The sequence below is a fragment of the Carettochelys insculpta genome, chromosome 5 (assembly GCF_033958435.1).
Source record: "Carettochelys insculpta isolate YL-2023 chromosome 5, ASM3395843v1, whole genome shotgun sequence".
In the NCBI taxonomy this organism is placed as follows: domain Eukaryota; kingdom Metazoa; phylum Chordata; order Testudines; family Carettochelyidae; genus Carettochelys; species Carettochelys insculpta.
The window spans coordinates 97,639,664-97,657,471 of NC_134141.1; the positions used below are offsets into that span (position 1 = coordinate 97,639,664).

At 43.5% G+C, this 17,808-nt stretch overlaps 1 protein-coding gene across 2 annotated transcripts; it reads right to left on the reverse strand.

Annotated features, from left to right (window-relative positions):
- Positions 1–10,750: 10,750 nt before the first annotated feature.
- FST (follistatin) lies at positions 10,751–17,178 on the reverse strand. Of its 2 annotated transcripts, none has more exons than XM_074994291.1 (6): positions 16,920–17,178; positions 15,031–15,222; positions 14,446–14,664; positions 13,869–14,093; positions 12,615–12,845; positions 10,751–11,909 (listed from the first exon to the last, which is right to left on the reverse strand). In XM_074994291.1, exons 1-6 carry the CDS (start codon positions 16,999–17,001, stop codon positions 11,827–11,829), a joined length of 1,032 nt encoding a protein of 343 aa, XP_074850392.1. In that variant the 5' UTR covers positions 17,002–17,178; the 3' UTR covers positions 10,751–11,826. The 2 variants fall into 2 exon arrangements, with proteins under 2 accessions (XP_074850392.1, XP_074850393.1); XM_074994292.1 differs by lacking the exon at positions 10,751–11,909 and adding an exon at positions 11,976–12,148.
- Between the last annotated feature and the right edge of the window lie 630 nt (positions 17,179–17,808).

Below are 17,808 nucleotides of genomic sequence, written 5' to 3' on the forward strand. Positions count from 1 at the left end.
CAAAAATATGGGTAATATACCTAAATCAATAATTAATCCTATTTAAGTGTAAGTTACTAATGTTAGAAACAGTTATACAGTAAACCCTCGATTTAACAGCCTCCGATTTAACAGACGTCGGGAACGTCTTCCAGTCCCTGCCACCCCCAAATAAATCCTGGCAACTCCCCAAAGGAGCCGGAGGAGCTGCTGCCATGGCTGGGGTCGCCGCTGGGGCTGCTGGGGCCAGAGGAGCCATTGGATTGGCTGGGGCCACTGGTGCAGCTGTGGCTGCCAGGGCCAGAGGAGCTGCATCACTGAGTGTGCCAAGAGCAGCAGGAGTAGAAGGAGCCAGGCTGGAGTGCAGCTCCTCTCCCAGTAGTTGGGAGAAGGAGATGGAGGTGTGAGGGGAAAATGGGGTAGGAGGGAAGTGGAGGAGGCAGAGGATAGGAGTGAGTGATGGGCTGGGAAGGTCCGTGCATCATCATACAATATAACCATTTGGATTTAACAGACTTTTGGCATCAATGAACACCCCTTCCTCCTATTAGTCTGTTAAATTGAGTGTTTACTGTATGTCAGAACCAAAAATCAGCTTGTGACATGCCTGTCACTTTACTGAGATAACGTTATACGTCACAGAAATGGAGAAAAGGACAAGAACATTTTCTTACAGCTACGAATGCTGCAATTTGTGACTCTGATGGTTAAATATAGGATATTACAAATGAATCAATAGTATGTCTATTTACTCTTTAGTTTGAATAAAAATATATATTAAAGCTCTTGGAAGTCCAGGTAAAGCATTTATAACATCAAGTACCATTTTCAAAAATTATTTAAAAGGGATTTAGGAGATTATGTGTCACTGAAACCCTAAAGGCCATATATTTAAAGGCATTTAGGTACCTAACCACACCGATAGGTTGGTAGGCCTTTTTAAGGAAACTACAGTCATTCAGGTGTATGCACCCCCATCTGACAGTACGGAGGAAGAGATTGAGCTATTTTATAAAGACTTGACATAGACGGTGCAGGAGATACTGAAGAAAGATGTGTTGATCATCAGAGGAGATTGGAATGCGAAGGTTGGAACAGATAATGAAGGTTGGAAGAGAGTCATGGGAAGGTTTGGATATGGAGAAAGAAATGAATGAGGTGAGAAACTGCCACAGAGCATGAGATGGTGATTTGCAACATGAGATTCCAACAAAAGGACTGTGGGAAGTGGACATGGCGATCGAATGACAGGAAGTCCAAGAACATGATATATGTGATTTTGATAAAAAGAAGATGGATAACATCAGTACAACAGTGCCAAACTTTCCAAGGAGCGGATATAGACTCAGACCACAGTCTAGTGATCACAAACATCAAGATAAAACTCAAAAGAAAATGTAAGACACAGTTTAAGAAAAGAAGAGATGTGGCGAGGCTATGTGAGGAATAAACAAGGAATGCATACAGAACAGCACTTGAAGAGAAGATTAAGAATATCACCACAGAGAAAGACCTAGATAAGAGAGTAGCAGGGATACCCATCACTATGGAAGAGACAATTGAGTAGACTGTTCCAGAAGAAGAAAAGATCAATAAGAAGTGGATTATACAGAAGACACTGAAGTTGGTTCAAGAGAAAAGAGCGTTGAAGATCAGAAGAGATGTTTCTGAGATGGCAGAACAGCAATATAGGATGAAATGCAATGAGGTAAGGAAAGCAGCCAGAAAGGATAAGGAGAAATAGTTAGAGGAGCAATGTGAAGGTACTGAGAGATATTACAGTGAATGTAAGACCAGGGAGGTGTACAAGACAATTAGGAATACTAATAGGAAATGGCAACCGAAGCAGATGGCAATCAAAGATGAGAATGAAGAAGTGCTCATGAACAGGGAGAAGATTGTGCAGCAATGGATGAGACATTGCACTGATCTATACAAAGCATAGTTGGACCTGAGTGTCTCAGAGAGACTGATTGAAGAATTGAAAGAGATATCTCCCCAAGCATCAAGAGCGAGACCAATATTTCAAAGGAGGAAGTAGAAAAAGCAGTGAAACGACTAAAGAACAACAAGAGCCCTGGAAATGATAGGATCACGGGAGAGATGATCAAATATGGTGGAGAAAGTATGATTCTGGAAATACACCGACTATGTAATATAGCATGGAAAGAAGGGAAGGCACCTAAGGAATGGACAAGATCTGTGCTAGTGACAATACCCAAGAAAGGAAGTACGTTGGAGTGCAAGAACTACAGAACGATTGCCCTAACGAGTCATCTAGGTAAAGTGCTGATGATGATACTGACTGAGAGATTAAGATCACAGATAGAAGAACATATAGCAGACGAGCAAGCAGGGTTCAGAAAAGATAGAAGTACCAGACAGCAGATATTGGCACTACAACTGATAGCAGAGAAAGCTCGACGAAAGACCAAAAACGTATACACTTGCTTCGTTGATTTTCAAAAGGCATTTGACAGTATAGATCAGAAAGTGACTTGGGTGGTGTTGGAGTCATATGGAGTAGGTAGCAGACTGATATGGTTGTTGAAAGATATCAATGATAATGCGGAGGCAGCAGTGAGAACATGCGGGGAGTTGGGAAGTTGTTTAAAACAAGTAGAGGTACGAGACAAGGAGATCCAATATTGCCAGGTATCTTCATCGCACATCTGGAGAGAGTGATGGATAAGATCAAGAAAGAGGTAGAAGGGATATCTGTGCATGGGAAAAGAATTAACAACTTGAGGTTCGTGGATGATATAGTTATCATTGAGGAAGATGAGGAGAAGCTAGTGAAAACGGTGCAGGTGTTAAACGAAGAAGGGAAATGGTACAGACTGATTATGAACATCGATAAAACAAAAACAATGGTATTTGGAGATAAGGAAATAGGAAGGAAGATCAGTGTGGATGGTATTGAACAAGAAAATGTAGAGAAGTTCACGTATCTGGGGAGCAACATAACACACGACCTAGACTGTAAGAAGGAAATAGCGACTAGAATAGCAAAAGCAAGAGTGAGGTTGAAGGCAATGGATAAGATCTGAAAAAGCAAAGCAATTAGCTTAAGAATGAAGCTGGACGTCTTGAAAACATGTATTCAGCAGCATGTTGTATGGCTGTGAGACATGGGTGATAACGAAAGATTCGAAAAGAAGAATATTTGCGTTTGAATGGAGTTGTTATAGAAAGATTCTGAGAATAGGATGGAAGCAGAAGGTCACTAATGAGCAATTATATAGGAAGATACAGCCAAAAGAGAACCTGCTGCAGAAGGTTATAAAACAGAAGTTACAACTATTTGGACATATTTGCAGAATGAACGGTGAATGAAAAATCAAGACCCTAGTATTCAGCATAATGAATGGCATGAATAGGAGAGGCAGACCCCACGGAGAATGGATGGATGATGTAGTAGATTGGTGTGGAGCTAGTCTACAGAAACTAAGCCACTTTGCACTGGATAGGGAAAGATGGAAGGAAATAGTGAGAGAGGCATCAGACACCAATGGGCGACGAGCCCACCGTTATTGATGATGATGATGACTAGGTTCTGAGCTGCATCCTTAGGTGTCCAAATATCTTTAAAGATATGGCCATCAGTAGCCCAGTCACCTTTGAAAATGCAATTTAGGCTCCTAAGAAACTCAAATGCTGTTGAAGATGTTGACATCTGACGGTAATTAAATTCATAATCCCTCAAGAGAGCTTGCTCACAATTAAGCTAACATACCACCCTATCAATAAAGCAGAAAAAAAATCGCTCTTTGTAAAACTTCCTCCATTCAGCCTTCCCCAGAAGCCTTCTTGAGTGGATGTGGGTCAGATTTGCAAGCATGAGTACCTGCTTTTTCACAAGCACACTGCTTTGTGCAGGTGTTACACTTGTAGTCTCTCTGTGGACATTGATATGTTAAAACAGTTTTAAAACCAGGACTATTCTTTTGCTGAAACTCACTGGAATTGAGCTCCGGCACCTTTTTTCTGTTAGAACACCAGAAAAATTTACACTGCCAGTTCTGCAGCAGCATGGAGACCAGGGTAGAGCCCCCACCAGTCCTGCAACAGCATGGAAATCGGAGCACTAGCCCCCCACCGCCCCAGTCAGGCACTCCTCCTCCTCTTCCTTAACTCCTATGATTCTTTTCTCCTCTTCTTCCTGTTTCCTTCTCTTCTCTTCTTTCTTTCTTAGAGTGCTATACAATGGATATATAGTAGTAGTTAGTAGGCATCCTTCAGTCTGCATAGACTATGGATTGTGCCCTTTATAGTTTCAATTGAAGACTTCATTTACAGCGTCTACTGTGACTATGAAGGCCCACACGAGAGTGACAGTCCTTGCTGCATCTCTTCCAGATGTGGTGGGTGTCTGGCAAGTCCTTAGTGGGCTTTCTGTGCGCTCGCTTCTCCTCTGCTAGCTGTCTGATCTTCATCTTGCCCTTCTGAAGGCCCTTGTGTAACCCCTGCCTCCGTCTGCTGCGGTTGTCTGCTAGTTCTTCCCAGTTGTCCAGCTCGATGTCTACCTCTCTGAGGTGTCTCTTGCAGACATCTTTGTAGCTCAACTGGGGGCATCTGGGAGGTCTTTTGCCAGAGGCTAGGTCACCATACAGGATGTCTTTTGGAATCCTTCCATCATTCATCCTGTGGACGTGGCCAAGCCAGTGGAGCTGACGCTGCCTGAGGAGGGTGTGCATGGTTGAGATTCCAGCTTGCTCGAGGATGGCGGTGTTGGTCACTCTGTCCTTCCATGATATTCCAAGGATGCGCCTGAGGCAGCGCAAGTGGAAGATGTTCAGCCTCTTTTCCTAGCAGGCATACAGGGTCCAAGTCTTGCTGCCATAAAGGAGGGTACTGAGGATGCAGGCTCTGTAGACTTGCATTTTGGTGTGAGTGTACAGCTTGTTGTTATTCCACACTCTCTTGCTGAGTCTGGACAGAGTTGTGGCCACTTTTCCAACCCTCCTATTTAGCGCAGTGTCCAACGACGGGGTGTCAGTGATGGTGGACCCGATCCGAGCTGTACTCACGCAAGAACGTTGTGGTTGATGCAGCCCTCGATGCCATCGAGCTCCTACCAGTAATGGACAAACTGGATCAGGAACCGACTGTGGATGAACTGAAGAGAGCCATCGACAGCATTGCAATGGATATATGTTGTAATAAGTTATAATGTGTAGCTTTTTTAAGCACTTTTCAGCAAAACATCTTAAAGCACGGAGTAAAAGGAGGTCAGCATCATGATCCATCTCCATTTTACAGATGGCAAAACTATGTCAGAGAGAGGTGATTTGACTTGCCCTGAATCACCTAGCTGGCCAGTATATAGGACATAGGTAACCTAAGTACCCGTCCCATCCAATTGCAGTCTAGCCAATACAGTTAACTAATAGCAAAAATGCCAGTAGATGGCACTCTAGAGTATTTAGCATTGTTGACATCTATTGCTCTTCAACACTCTATTTTCTACTAATTTTCCATTTCTTGTTATCTCCCTCACCTTCTAATTTTCAGGGCCCTCTTCCTGACCTCATTTTTTCCCCTTGTGCCGCTTTTCTTTGTCTGAGAGAAGAGAGTATGAACTGAGAACAACCTTGTAAGAAGGGCATCCATTACCTTCTGCCCTAATTGTTCAGAGGGGGTGCTGGAGCTACTGTACAATACACTCCTTTTACACTTGATCTTTTAGTTCTAACAATGTTTATCAAATTATGAACCAGTGGGCTGTTGATGTATTTTGAAACAAAAAATGGTGTTTGCTTCAGGTATGGGTCCTTCAGCCTGGGCATCACATATTTTTGCAATGATAAGATAAAGAGAATGATTTTTTAACTGCTTTTGATTTAAAATATCCATGCTGATGAGCTCAAATTGCAAATGAACATGTCTCCAGCCAGATTAATTTCATTGTATATAGGTTTATATATTGTTTCCTTTATAACTAAGCAAAATGTAAATAAGAAATGGGTATGGTCTGTAAAATCCAGTTCTGAAGGAGCCATTCATCAGTTTGGAGGTGTATAGATTTGGAGTTCATTGTAATCCCCTCTAGAGAGATAGCTCCAAACTGCACACTTCAGATCCAGATAAAGCACTTTCAGCAAGGAGGAAGTGAGGTGGCAGGAGTGGGTGAAGGAGTCGGGTGGGAAGGGGCAGGGGTGGCAGCTGCAGGCAGTTGGGCCATCATGTCCCCCCAGATGCCAGATTTAGTTGGTCCCAGGCCTGTGACCACCACTCTGTGTCATCAGGCAGCCGCTGCTCCAGGAAGTCAGTTATCCCCCAGAGGGCGGCATTGTGGTCCCTCTGGAGGTCCTCCTGGATGCAAAGATGGCCACTCAGGCTGTGCATCCGTGCTGGTGCTGGGGCGGGCCAGGCTTGCCCTGGCAGTGAGATGGGGCTGGCCCGGCCCTCAGACTCTGTGGGTGCAGCTGTAAGGAAGACAAGGGGGCAAGATGGTGAGTCATTCATGCAACACATTCCCTAAGGCCCTGCCCTCCCCCACTGTGACCAGCAACCAACACCCCCTGGGCCAAAGGACAGGAATGTCCTGGGAGCAAAGCCATGCGGTCTCCTGCCACATGGGGACTCTGCGGTGCCTCTGGGACCATGCTGACTGCTGCCCTCCCTCCCACCTACCCAGGGAACAGGATAGGGGCTAAGGTGAGTGTCTGGACACAGAGGGGTCTCCTCATGGCTGGCTGGTGAGCCAGGAGAACCCTGGCGCTCCCCAGGACCCACCCCCCGGCCACAGCTGCCCTTATTAACATGCTGCCTTGCTATGCCTCTTCCATGCAATGCTTGTTATTTGCTTAAGTATTTGGAAAAAAGTTTAGGCCAAATTTCTCAAACGCAGGTTAAACTTCTGAATCCTCATTTAACTACCTCAATAAAATTGATGATTTTCAGAAGTGCTGAATATCTAAAAATTCCACTAAAATCAATTGAAGATTTAAATGCTCTTCATACATTAAAATATTAATATGTGAATTAAGAAACCTAATTTTAGACATTTAAAATTTAAAAGTATAGACTTTAAAAAAAACTAATTCTCTTCCAACACTTTAGCATCAAATTCCAAAATTCCCATTTGCTTGTCTGTCTTCTGACACACTTGAGACTGTTCTTCACTCTTATGACAAGATTAAGAAAGGAAATTGAGAAATTTAAACAAGATATTTATAAATTACGAGAACAGCCATGCAATCTGACTTTCTCCCCACATCAGTCTTAGAGCTGAACATAATGATCCTGATTCACTTAAATATACCGTTGGTTTCACACCTGATCTCTCTAGTATATTACATGAGAAAGGCTTTATTGGCCACATTGGCAGGACACAAACTACTAGCTCAGAGAGACTGGACCCCCAGTCCATCCTACCTCTTTTGCCCAAGGCCCCAACCCTCCCCACTCCAGAGGGGGCCCCTGCAGTGCTGTAGTGCTGAATGGGCGGTGTGGGCACCAGCTCCAGCTGCCTGGAGACCCGGGCCACAGGCCGGCCCCCTATTAGCTCCAGCACCAGCCTGGGGCCCAGGCCATGAGGAAAGAGCTGTAGGAGGGTCCTGGGACAGAGTGATATACAAGGCTGTTTTGGGATGCTCAACCTTCCCTGGCCTTTGATACCCACCACTCACAAGAGGCCATATTAATCAGGAGTGCTGATGCCAGCAGTTATTCAGGTCATCTCAAATGAGTGCTAATAAGACCTAGTTGGTGTCAAATACCATTAAGCATTCATGTATGGAATTAAAGTTATTCTATAAAATTCACAGTATTTACTAGTACTTTTTTTTAATTTCCTTTGATGTGCAAAAGCTGTCCTAATGATCAGGTAAAAGCGAGTCTCTGAATTACAGAAATATGCAACTACAAGTATAATTTCTACATTATCAGGGAGTTATGAATCAAAAGTCTGATATCTTATGAGCTCCTGGGCATTCAAACAAATGTGATGTTTCAGCAGAAAGCATGGAATCCTATCTCCTCAAAGTGATAATGTACTGGTGTTTCTAGCTCTGGTAATTCGCAACACATTAAAATGCCATGGTCTAGAATTCAGCACTGCATTAGAAATTTAATTTCACCTGACTCCTGTGGTGAGTGAAAGGAAGTGAATTTTCACATCTAATTCTTTTATAATTGGAAAAAGCATGGAAGTTGTTTGAAATAGTTTGAGAGATTTTGAATATTTGGCTGAGGTGGATTAGTGAGTAGAGTGAAAGGAAAGAGACAAAAAGATGCAACTCTATTATATTTTTCTCGAGTTTGTCCCGTGGATGTAGACATAGGAAATATATTTCATGTTTAGCAAAACCACTCACACTTAGATACCCACATGTTGCATACACATGCACATAAAACCAAACATGGGAACCTGATACTTATAATTAACTATTGCATGAGCCAAACTTCTGAATTGTAGCCTTCTAAAGTTAGGCTTCTAAATACAAGAAGTAATGTGATGTTTTTAGTGACAAAATATGGATTTAGGAGCCTAACTGCAGATAATCAAGGTTCAAATTTAGGTTCTTGTGACTAAAGTTGGGAACTTTGACTTTAAAACATTCAGAACTGGTTGACAGGTACTTTTGAATATTTAACCCTAAGTGACTCTCCCAATGTTACTTAGTGCACCAGTGGCAGGGCTGAAAGTAGGCCCAGGAAGTCCTGACTTTTGCTACACTGTTGTAAGCAGAATACTACACTCTTTCTGTTTATGTTCAGACAGGATTCTTGTTTAAAGCTAAAATAACAATGTAGACTTTTTATTTTGTTTTCTTGTCAGACTTGAAGTAGGCTGTTCATTAACAACTTCAAAAAAATTTTGTTGCTCTCCTCTGAGCATTGTAGTTATCTATTTTAAACCTTTACTTCTCCTTGTATTAACATGCTTTTGTTCTGCGTGAGTGGTTACAGATGTAAGAGTTTGTAGTGATTGCATGACTAAGGTGTTCACCTGTCAGGCAAAATTTAGTTGATACAGCTTTATATCTTTCTTCTTCAGCCATTAAGCCTTTTGCCTTAAAGAATCATAGGAAGAGACCACAGGAGGTCATTGGGTCCAATCTCCCGCTAAAAGCAGGACCAATCCCACCTAAATCATCCCACCCAATGCTTTGTAAGCTGGGACTTAAAAACCTCTAGGGATGGAGATTCCATTACCTCCCTATGTAACCATTCCAGTGCTTTACCACCCTGCTCTCCCACTGCATCTTGAGCCCATTGCTCCTGGTTCTGTTATCTGGGAACAGCCTCTCTCCATCCTCTTTGGAACTCCCCTTTAGCTAGTTGAAGACTTTCTATTTTTATTTGGACATTGGTTCTGATAGAGATCCCTGCCTCCAAAAACCTGCTTGCCTTACTGGCCCCCAGCTGTAGCCTCCTATTTCTGAAAGGACTGCTTGCCTGAATGAAGTGGAGGGGGAAATATCTTGGTAATTTATAAATTCTACATTACTTAGTATCAAAAGCCTATCATTTTTAGTTCTTAATTGGTAAATGGAACAACTGAGATATCTAAAACAAATGAGAACTCTTCTATAAATTAAACCTAACAGAGGGATTTGTAGAGCTAAAATATTTTAGAATGCAGGTAACTATGGGGATGAGTAATGAGAGCAGGACCTGGCTTTTAGGTGTGATTGTATTTGAACAGTGAAGACTTAAAACTGTTGCTTCAAATTATGTGCTCAGCCTCTGTTTCAGAAAATTGTCTAACCACATGCTAAAACATGAAGTTCTGTGGCACCTTATGGACTAACAGATTTTTTGGAGCATAAGGTTTTGTGGACAAAGACCTACTTCATCAGATGCATTGGAGTGGATATTCCAGAGACAGGTCTAATTATACAAGCAAGTTATGCAGGCTAATTAGACCTGCCTCTGGAATCTCCACTCCAATGCGACTAACAAAGTGGGTCTTTGCCCATGAAAGCTTATGTTCCAAAACCTCTGTTAGTCTATAAGGTGTTGCAGGACTTCTCATTGTTTTTGTGGATACAGACTAACACAATCACCCCTCTGATATGCTAAAACCTGTTCCTACTGAGCCAGGCCCTTAAGCCTGGGGCCTTAGCTGACAGCTGAATATAGCCCAGTGAAGTAACCTGAAAAATGAGTTCTGGTCTCTGCAATACTAGTGAAAATGACAACTGATGGTTCATTTCCAGAATAAAGTTTACATTGTTCTGAAAATAGATTCTTTATGGACATTCACCAGGAGAAAAAGATAGCAGTATTAGCTCATCAAAAGAAATCTCATCACTGATGGAAGCAAATCACCTTCCAGAGATATGGCCCCATTTGCTTTTTTTTTTTTTTCATGTTCTGTGATTACTGTTCTGTTTTTTCTCTTTAACTTTGTTTGATCAGTTAGAATACCTTTGTGTGTTTGTGTTGTTACCTTGCCTAGTGATGAAGCTTCAACAGAGTGCCCTAGTAACATGACATGTATCTGAAGCTCAGCAGGATTGTGTATATATATTCAAATCATCCCAGAAAGATGCAGATGAAAGAAGTTTAACTAATGACAAACCTATCTCATTGACTTAGAGGGAAGGAAAAGGGGTTATTTCTATTTTCATTCAGAAGCATATTTGGATTTACAAATATTTGCTGTCAGCACACTGGAGAAATGTATTCAACAAGCTGAAATTTTATGTCATGGACACTGAGTTTCAGCAGAGAGCTGTATTCTTGAACAACTCTAGTTTATTCCAATGCGACTAACAATTACCTTTCCCCTCTTGCCATCACTACCATTCTGAGTAACAGTGGCACGTCTCCCCAAACCCTTTACAGCTAATAACTCAGGACTGCACACAGGGAAAATTCATTTTTTTCTATTGTGTTCACTCATCATTTATTTACAAATACACATTATAACTTTTATATACATTGCACATTTACATGGTAGAAAAGTACAAAACTATATATTTAAATGAATTTATATTTAACGCGCCATGTTTGAAAATATAAAATTGCATCAGAAAAAAAGTATTATGAAAAGCAAGAAACTTGAACTGATAAAGCTTTGATATACCTTTTAGTGACAGTTTAAAAGAACTTTAAAAAGTGGTACTGCAGGACCATCTTAAAGGAACCATCTGATAAAGTGTTTGTTCACTACAAAAAATAAAAAACAAGAACTTTGTTCTCATTATTATTATTATTGTTATTACTATTAACAATATTGTAGTTATTAACAGCCTTCATAATTCACTTTCTTTGGGTCCAGAATTCTTATAGTATACTATGAATGCTCAGCACATTGTGAGCATGTCATACATGAAGTGATAAGAAGCAGAGAAAAGTTAAGTGGGAGAGGTGTCCTTAAAGATTGCCTCACTGCACTCTGAAAGCATTTTGAAGTCAGTTACAGCGCCTTTTGGTCAGTCAAGATTCCTTGTAAACAAAAACCCGAGGGATCATTTATGTACAAAACAGGCAAGAAGAAAATCCAATAAATAAACATAACAGGAACTGACATGCAAGTTTGTGAAAGTGGAAAGGAGTTAACATCAGTGAAAAGAAGAGATGAGAATTGTGTGGGTAAGCTCTAAGGAATGGACTTTTATAGTTTACAAAAAAAAAAAAGCTTTACTTTACAAGCAAGAGACCTCACAATAAATAACACTGCTCTTCCCGTAACGGATAAATTTCTTCAAAAAACAAGGTGTACAGTCACTTTATGTATAAATTATAAAACATGACACAGTATAAATAAATGTTTACAAGACTCAACTATATGTATACTTTTCTTTCTCCCCAAAATAAATAAGCATACACTTATTTACAGTATGGACATTGATTTCTTGCCCAATGGCTGTTCCACTAGTGATGAAGGTTTTACCACTCTAGAATGGAAGATATAGGAAAGTTGTAGTCCGGGTCTTCATCTTCCTCTTCGTCCTCAGGGTCTTCATTAATGGCTAGATGGGGGAATACAGGGGAGCTGTTGTTTAAATAAGGACAACAACAGCGCAGAAGCAGCTCAGTGCATGTTTTCAAAGCCCTCTGAACAGCCATAACACAGCGTTGCATTTTACGTGACTTGTAGTGAGATGCTCTTTGGCATCTGCTGTTATGTAATATTTTTATACATAAGCTATGAAGTCATAACTGCAGCAAGTTCTGAAGAATCAATGGCTCAGGTTTTATTGGCAGATTCCTGAAATCAGATAAAAAGCGCTCTTGTGTTCTAGGTTTAACTGCTTTGTGTCCTTCATTCAGAGTTAGTAAAGGCAACTGCCCAAAGACAGCACCCCATGTGCTAAAGTGATCTTGGGTTTATTTTTTTTTATGGAGTTAGATTATATCCAAGTGTTAATAAAGCAAACAGCAAAGCACACTAAAATAAACAAATTAAGAAAAATAGCTACTATGGTGCTCTTAGGGCAACCCCTTGCTGATAACATGACTTTTCCTCAAAACACAGGGATCTTGAAAGTGTCCAAGCCACAGACTGTTGACTTTCAGTTGTACTTTACCAAGCACACAGGTGTGTTTAATACATTATAAATATTTTAAGGGCAAATCTTTAAACAAAATTCTCATTTTTAAAAGCGTAAATCTTCATTACCTAGGGATTGCCTTCAGAAGCTTTAAATGTCTGCAAGGTTTAAAATCTCACTTACAGTTGCAAGATCCAGCATGCTTTACTTCTAAAAGCACACCCATGGAGCAGGCTGCTTCTTTCATGGCACACTCGCTTGGGTAAGTAGTGTTATCACTGGCACAGACTGCTTCATCTGACTTGCTTTCAGGGCACAGCTCATCACAGAGGGCACACCGACCTCTGCCAACCTTGAAATCCCATAGGCATTTCTTTCCAGCACTACACTGGATATCTTCACAGGATTTGGCTTCTAAAAAATACAAGACACCAGAAATGAGCAAAGCAGAATCTCTCTTCTTCTATGTCGAAAACCCATAAGAAAATGAATGCATGATTTATGAGTAAAATCCTGCTTACTTTGCTGAAGCACATAATGCTTTTTTGAAATCAGTGGGTTGCGGGTGGGGAGTAGGGAAGGAGCAAAGCCAGCAGAATTTATCCCCCAAAAGGTGAAATGAAATTTGTATATATTAAATGACACCAAGTCCTGACCTTCTCTGACTGAAATCTTTGGGAATCCCATCTTCCCAGTCACCTCTTAAATGGGAGGTTTATAACTGGATAATTAATTAAACTTTTCTAAATTTATTATTTTTCAAGGTAAAATAGATACAATAGCTGTTTATGCTATTGAAATGCTAATTCCCCACCTGTAATGAAAGTAGATTTGAGATATTCCACTTCTAAAGATATTTTTTTCAGATTCCTAGTTACCTGAAATGTGTATATAATAACAACACTCCTCGATTACTACAAGATTTTTTGTAAAGAGGGAAAAATTATCAGATGTATCTGATTGACCTTAAATAACATTTGCCAAGGCCACTTGAAGACAAACGTTTCCAGGAATCCAGTTCAGCTGAAGTTTGAGACTGGGTTACTGTATTGGTAGGATCATAGGACTGGAAGAGCTCTCCAAAGATCATCTAGCCCAGTCCTCTGCACTCACGGAAGGACTATTTTTTATTTATTATGATATGTTGTCATCTCATAATACATTTGAGGGCCTGACTACAACACCCATTAAAAACAGTGTCAATAGTCACATTGATATCAAGAATCCAACCCTTTGTCCTCTGGTAGTACCCAAAATCTTGCAGGTGGTACTCAAGCAAATGTTCCCCCTTTGTCTGGGTGAAAACTGCAGGCATGGAAACCCATTCAGTTCTAGGAAATAACCTGCATTCAGAAACCTGCCTACTAAATTGTGAAGCAACTGTTAGAAAGAACAACTTCCTCTTCCCCCATAATCACGCCAAAGGATGATACCTACTTATACATTTTCCCTCGTAGGCTAATCCAATGGATCTGCCTAGTAGGCAGGTAGCCTTTCTCAGGTGGCAAGCACTAGCATAGGTTATTCCATCATTCCCACAGAGATACTGTTCAGGGGAAGTAGGCTCCGGGCAAATCCGATTACATGTCACACAGTAGGCATTGTTAGTTTGATCAACCACACACGTGGAACTGCCTGGGCATAAAACATCCCTACAGGTCTCTGAAACAAGACGGAAACACAACGATTAATAGGCGATCCAATGGCTCACACAAGGAATGAATCTGTGAAACAACTAGACACGTGAGACAAAGTCCTCAGCCGCTTTCCTCAGAAAAAGCCCCCAGGGTAAAACTTCCCCATCTCAGGGAAGCTGGTGTGAGCACAGTGCTGCCTGGATGGGGGGGGGGGGGGCTCTCCATTCAGTTGGGGTCTGCTCGGTAGCACGTGTTTTTTGTTTTTTTCTTTTTTGTCCCACAGCCTTTGCAACATCTCCTCCTCCCTACGCTCAGACCCACACCCTGGGGTATTCGGGGCGCGAGGGGAAGGGACGTGGTAAGACTCATGAACCTACTTTTGCATTTGCCCTGATACTGGACTTCAAGTTCTGGTTGCTCTTTACATCTGGCTTTCAGCAGAGCACACTCGTTCCGGTAGGTTTTCCCGTCTAAGCCACACACAGGACCCTTCCAAGTGACATTGGAGCAGTCCGGAGCGCACACACACCGAGGTTTGTTCTTCTTGTTCATTTTACATTTCTTGCCAGGGCCGCAGTCCACGTTCTCGCACGTTTCTAAATGGGGGGTCGGGGGCGGGGGGAAGAGACAACATTTTGATACCTGGTCTGGCCATCAGATATGGGATTAATAGGGGTTACAGTAGCACCGAGATAACCCCCAGGCACAAAGGGGGGGAGAACTTGCCCCCCCATAAATGGGGGCCTGAGAGAACCCCCCCTCGCAGGAGGATCAGATTGGGGGTTGCACACACAGGCCGGATCCCCGCCCCTTCGCACCACATCCAAGTCGGGGCAGTTACTTCGTGGGGTGACCTTTAAAAGCCCATTGGCGCCTGGCACCACGGCTGCCCCTGCGGCCTCCCCCCGGACCAGCAGGGGCTCCCCCGCCCGCAGCTCAGGAGAGCGCGCTCCCGCACACACCTTTGCACGGGATACAGTTCGGGGCGCCCCCGTTGAAAATCATCCACTTAAACAGCGTGTTGTCGTTGACGTCTTCTTCCGTCCACGAAGTGGTGAGCCGGCCCGTCTTGCAGCACTCCTCCTTGCTCAGATCTGTCTTATAGAGGACTTGGCAGCGGCCGTTCCGGGCCTGCCGGAGCCAACAATTCCCAGCTGCAAGAGCGAGAAGGAAGAGAAGGAGACCCAGCCATATCAATGTCAGTTACCAGTGACCCAGACACAACACGTGCGGCTTGCATTGACTTTTACTAGACTGTTTACTTTTATTTGTCCCATTTCCTAACCTGCAGCTAGTCTGGGGGCGACAGGCAGCGTCGTCCAAATAACCTGCCAGGAGCAGGACGAGGCCGTTTTCGGTGGTATTTATTCCATATGGTGACCAGGGGGGTTTGCATGCACGTGACAGAGCTTTGAAAAGGAGATGCATTTTTTTAAATAAAAGGAATAAAAAAAAAAAACCTCTTCCCCCCTTCAAAAATTCTGCACCCCCTCATTGTTCTAGGGCTGCCCAGGGTTTCCATCGAGGCTGTTTTAAGAGCCTGCACAAGAGGTGGTAACATTTTGCCCGTTGGCGAAGTCTTTCGAAATCTCGACTTTCTTTTCCCCCTGCTTTTCTTAAGAAATGCCTGTTCTTTGCTGAAGCGGTCCAAAGAAGGACGATCCAAAGTCAACAAGGTGCCGGGCCACAGACATAGGAGGCCACTAGCTAGCTAACAAACCAAAAGTTACAGATGTCGTCTCTTCAGACGCAGTTTCCTAGGCATTTAAATCGGTCAGAGATTTGTTTTACTAGCATCGCTGATACTTATGGATTCACGCCAAGAACATTAGTCCAGGCAACTCCCCCTTTTTCAGTTGGAGAGTTTTGGTTGGGATGAGCCTCCCGTGAATAACCAATGTGACTGCTGCAGCCACTCAAAAGCAATTGATTCTAGTACTAATCCAGCAGGGGCTGGATCCCGTCTCCTTACTCCCGGGGGAATTTGCACGGACTGAGGAGCGCAGGATCGACCCCTCAGACTGATAGACATATGTGTGAGGAGACGGTGGAGGGAAGTGCCCCCAAAGGCAATTAATACATAAACACCACCCTTTGGAAAATCAGTTTTTCTGGATCAACAGAATAACAGAAGTCAGTTTTGATCGCCTTACAGTGGCCTCCGCAAAGTTAACCAATGCATCCAGCTCGGCGAAAATGAAGCAATCAGTGGCAAACCCCAGCAATCTAAGACTCCAGGTTGTTATCTGAGCGGCATTAAGGACCCCCAGCCCGCTGATGACCCCTTGGGAAAGACAATCAATACATTTTCTGTCCGTTTGGGCGCCTGGGAAATGTACTAGTAGCAGTAGACCTCAGAGCCCAACAAAAGTCACTCACCAATGTGCCTGGGGGAGGGGGCCCCGCCTGCTGAAAGGCTCACCGGCAAAAGACCGAATATCAGCGCCTGAAAATGTCATTTGTGAAAGGGGAACCCCCCCCCCCAGTCCCCATCATCCCCGAAGCCGAGCAGCGGAGAGGAAAAGCTCGGCCACATTGCCACAGAAAAACTTCCAGCCCGGCGGGACGAAGAAAGTTCCGCTGTGGGGCTGCTGTTCATTCACGCGACATCCTAACAACCCCTAACCACCATCAGCACCCTGGCTGCGCCGTGCTACGCGCGGGCGTTTGCGAAGCCGATCAAAAAGAGCTCCAAGTGTCACCTCCGCCCAGTTGTACAAAGCGGTCCTCTTCCCACAGTCCACTTGCGGTCCTATTCCTACAGCTGGTGCCTGGGAGAGAGGCGAAAACTAGACAGCGAGGGAAAAGACAGACAATAAAACGCATCTGCAAAGAAACAATCGCGTCTTACCCTGGACGGTGTGATCTTCCATGAAGTGGCCCACGAGCATCAGGAATAAAAGCACGCCCGGGTGGGTCCTCTGATTTAACATCCTCAGTACGCTCGCGAGTGAAAGAGACAGGAACAGTATCAAGTGGAGCAGAGAAAGAGGGAGCGGGAGAGAGCGCTCGTCAGCCCGCTTATGATCGCTCTATTGAATGAACGTCAGCCTCTCAATGCAGTCTGTCTTTAAATCTATAAGGGGGTCTTAGCTGTCTGCGGTGGGCGGTCTCCTGGTGTGTGTGTGTGTGTGTGTGTGAGTGTGAGTGATCGGGGGTGGGGAGATTTAAAAAGTTCACTGTGAATCAGGTGACATTTTCCACCTTCTGGAAACCCTTTCCAATGATCTGTTTTAGGTGCTCGCTCTCTCGCTCTCTCTCTCTCTCTCTCTCACACACACACGGACCCCAAAGCTGCAAGAGGGAAGGGCTGGAGTTCTGTGCGTAGGAACAGGAAGGAGTGCAAAACCCGAATGGTAACGAGAGCCCAGAGAGGGAAAAGAAGTATCCACTTGTGTCATTAATTCCAGGAGGCGCGCACGCGCGCACGTAGAGGAACCCGGGGCTGCAACACAATTTATAGGACTACAGAGAGAGCCGTGCCACTTGTCTGGGGAAGGAGAGGCGCGATCCTTTCCCCTTACGGCGCGGTGGCCAGAGGAACTTGAAAACAAAACCACAGCGCGCGGAAACGGGTCCGCTACTTGTTAGAAGTTCTGGGACGCAGCAAAAGGTGAAGTCTCTGGGGTGGGGGTTGGGGGGGGTGAGACAGACAGACAGACAGACAGACACAGATTCCCACTCCCTAATTGTGACTAATAGTACATTTACCCCTGACATCTCCAACAGTAGTTAAGTGT

What these genes read in the sequence shown, in the direction of transcription:
- FST (XM_074994291.1), bottom strand. Translation starts at nt 17,001, where the DNA reads ATGTTAAATCAGAGGACCCACCCGGGCGTGCTTTTATTCCTGATGCTC. An exon ending in GGAAGATCACACCGTCCAGG is followed by an intron (nt 15,223 to 16,919) that starts GTAAGACGCGAT and finishes TCGCTCTTGCAG; the next exon opens with CTGGGAATTGTTGGCTCCGG. An exon ending in CTACGAGGGAAAATGTATAA is followed by an intron (nt 12,846 to 13,868) that starts GTAGGTATCATC and finishes TGTATTTTTTAG; the next exon opens with AAGCCAAATCCTGTGAAGAT.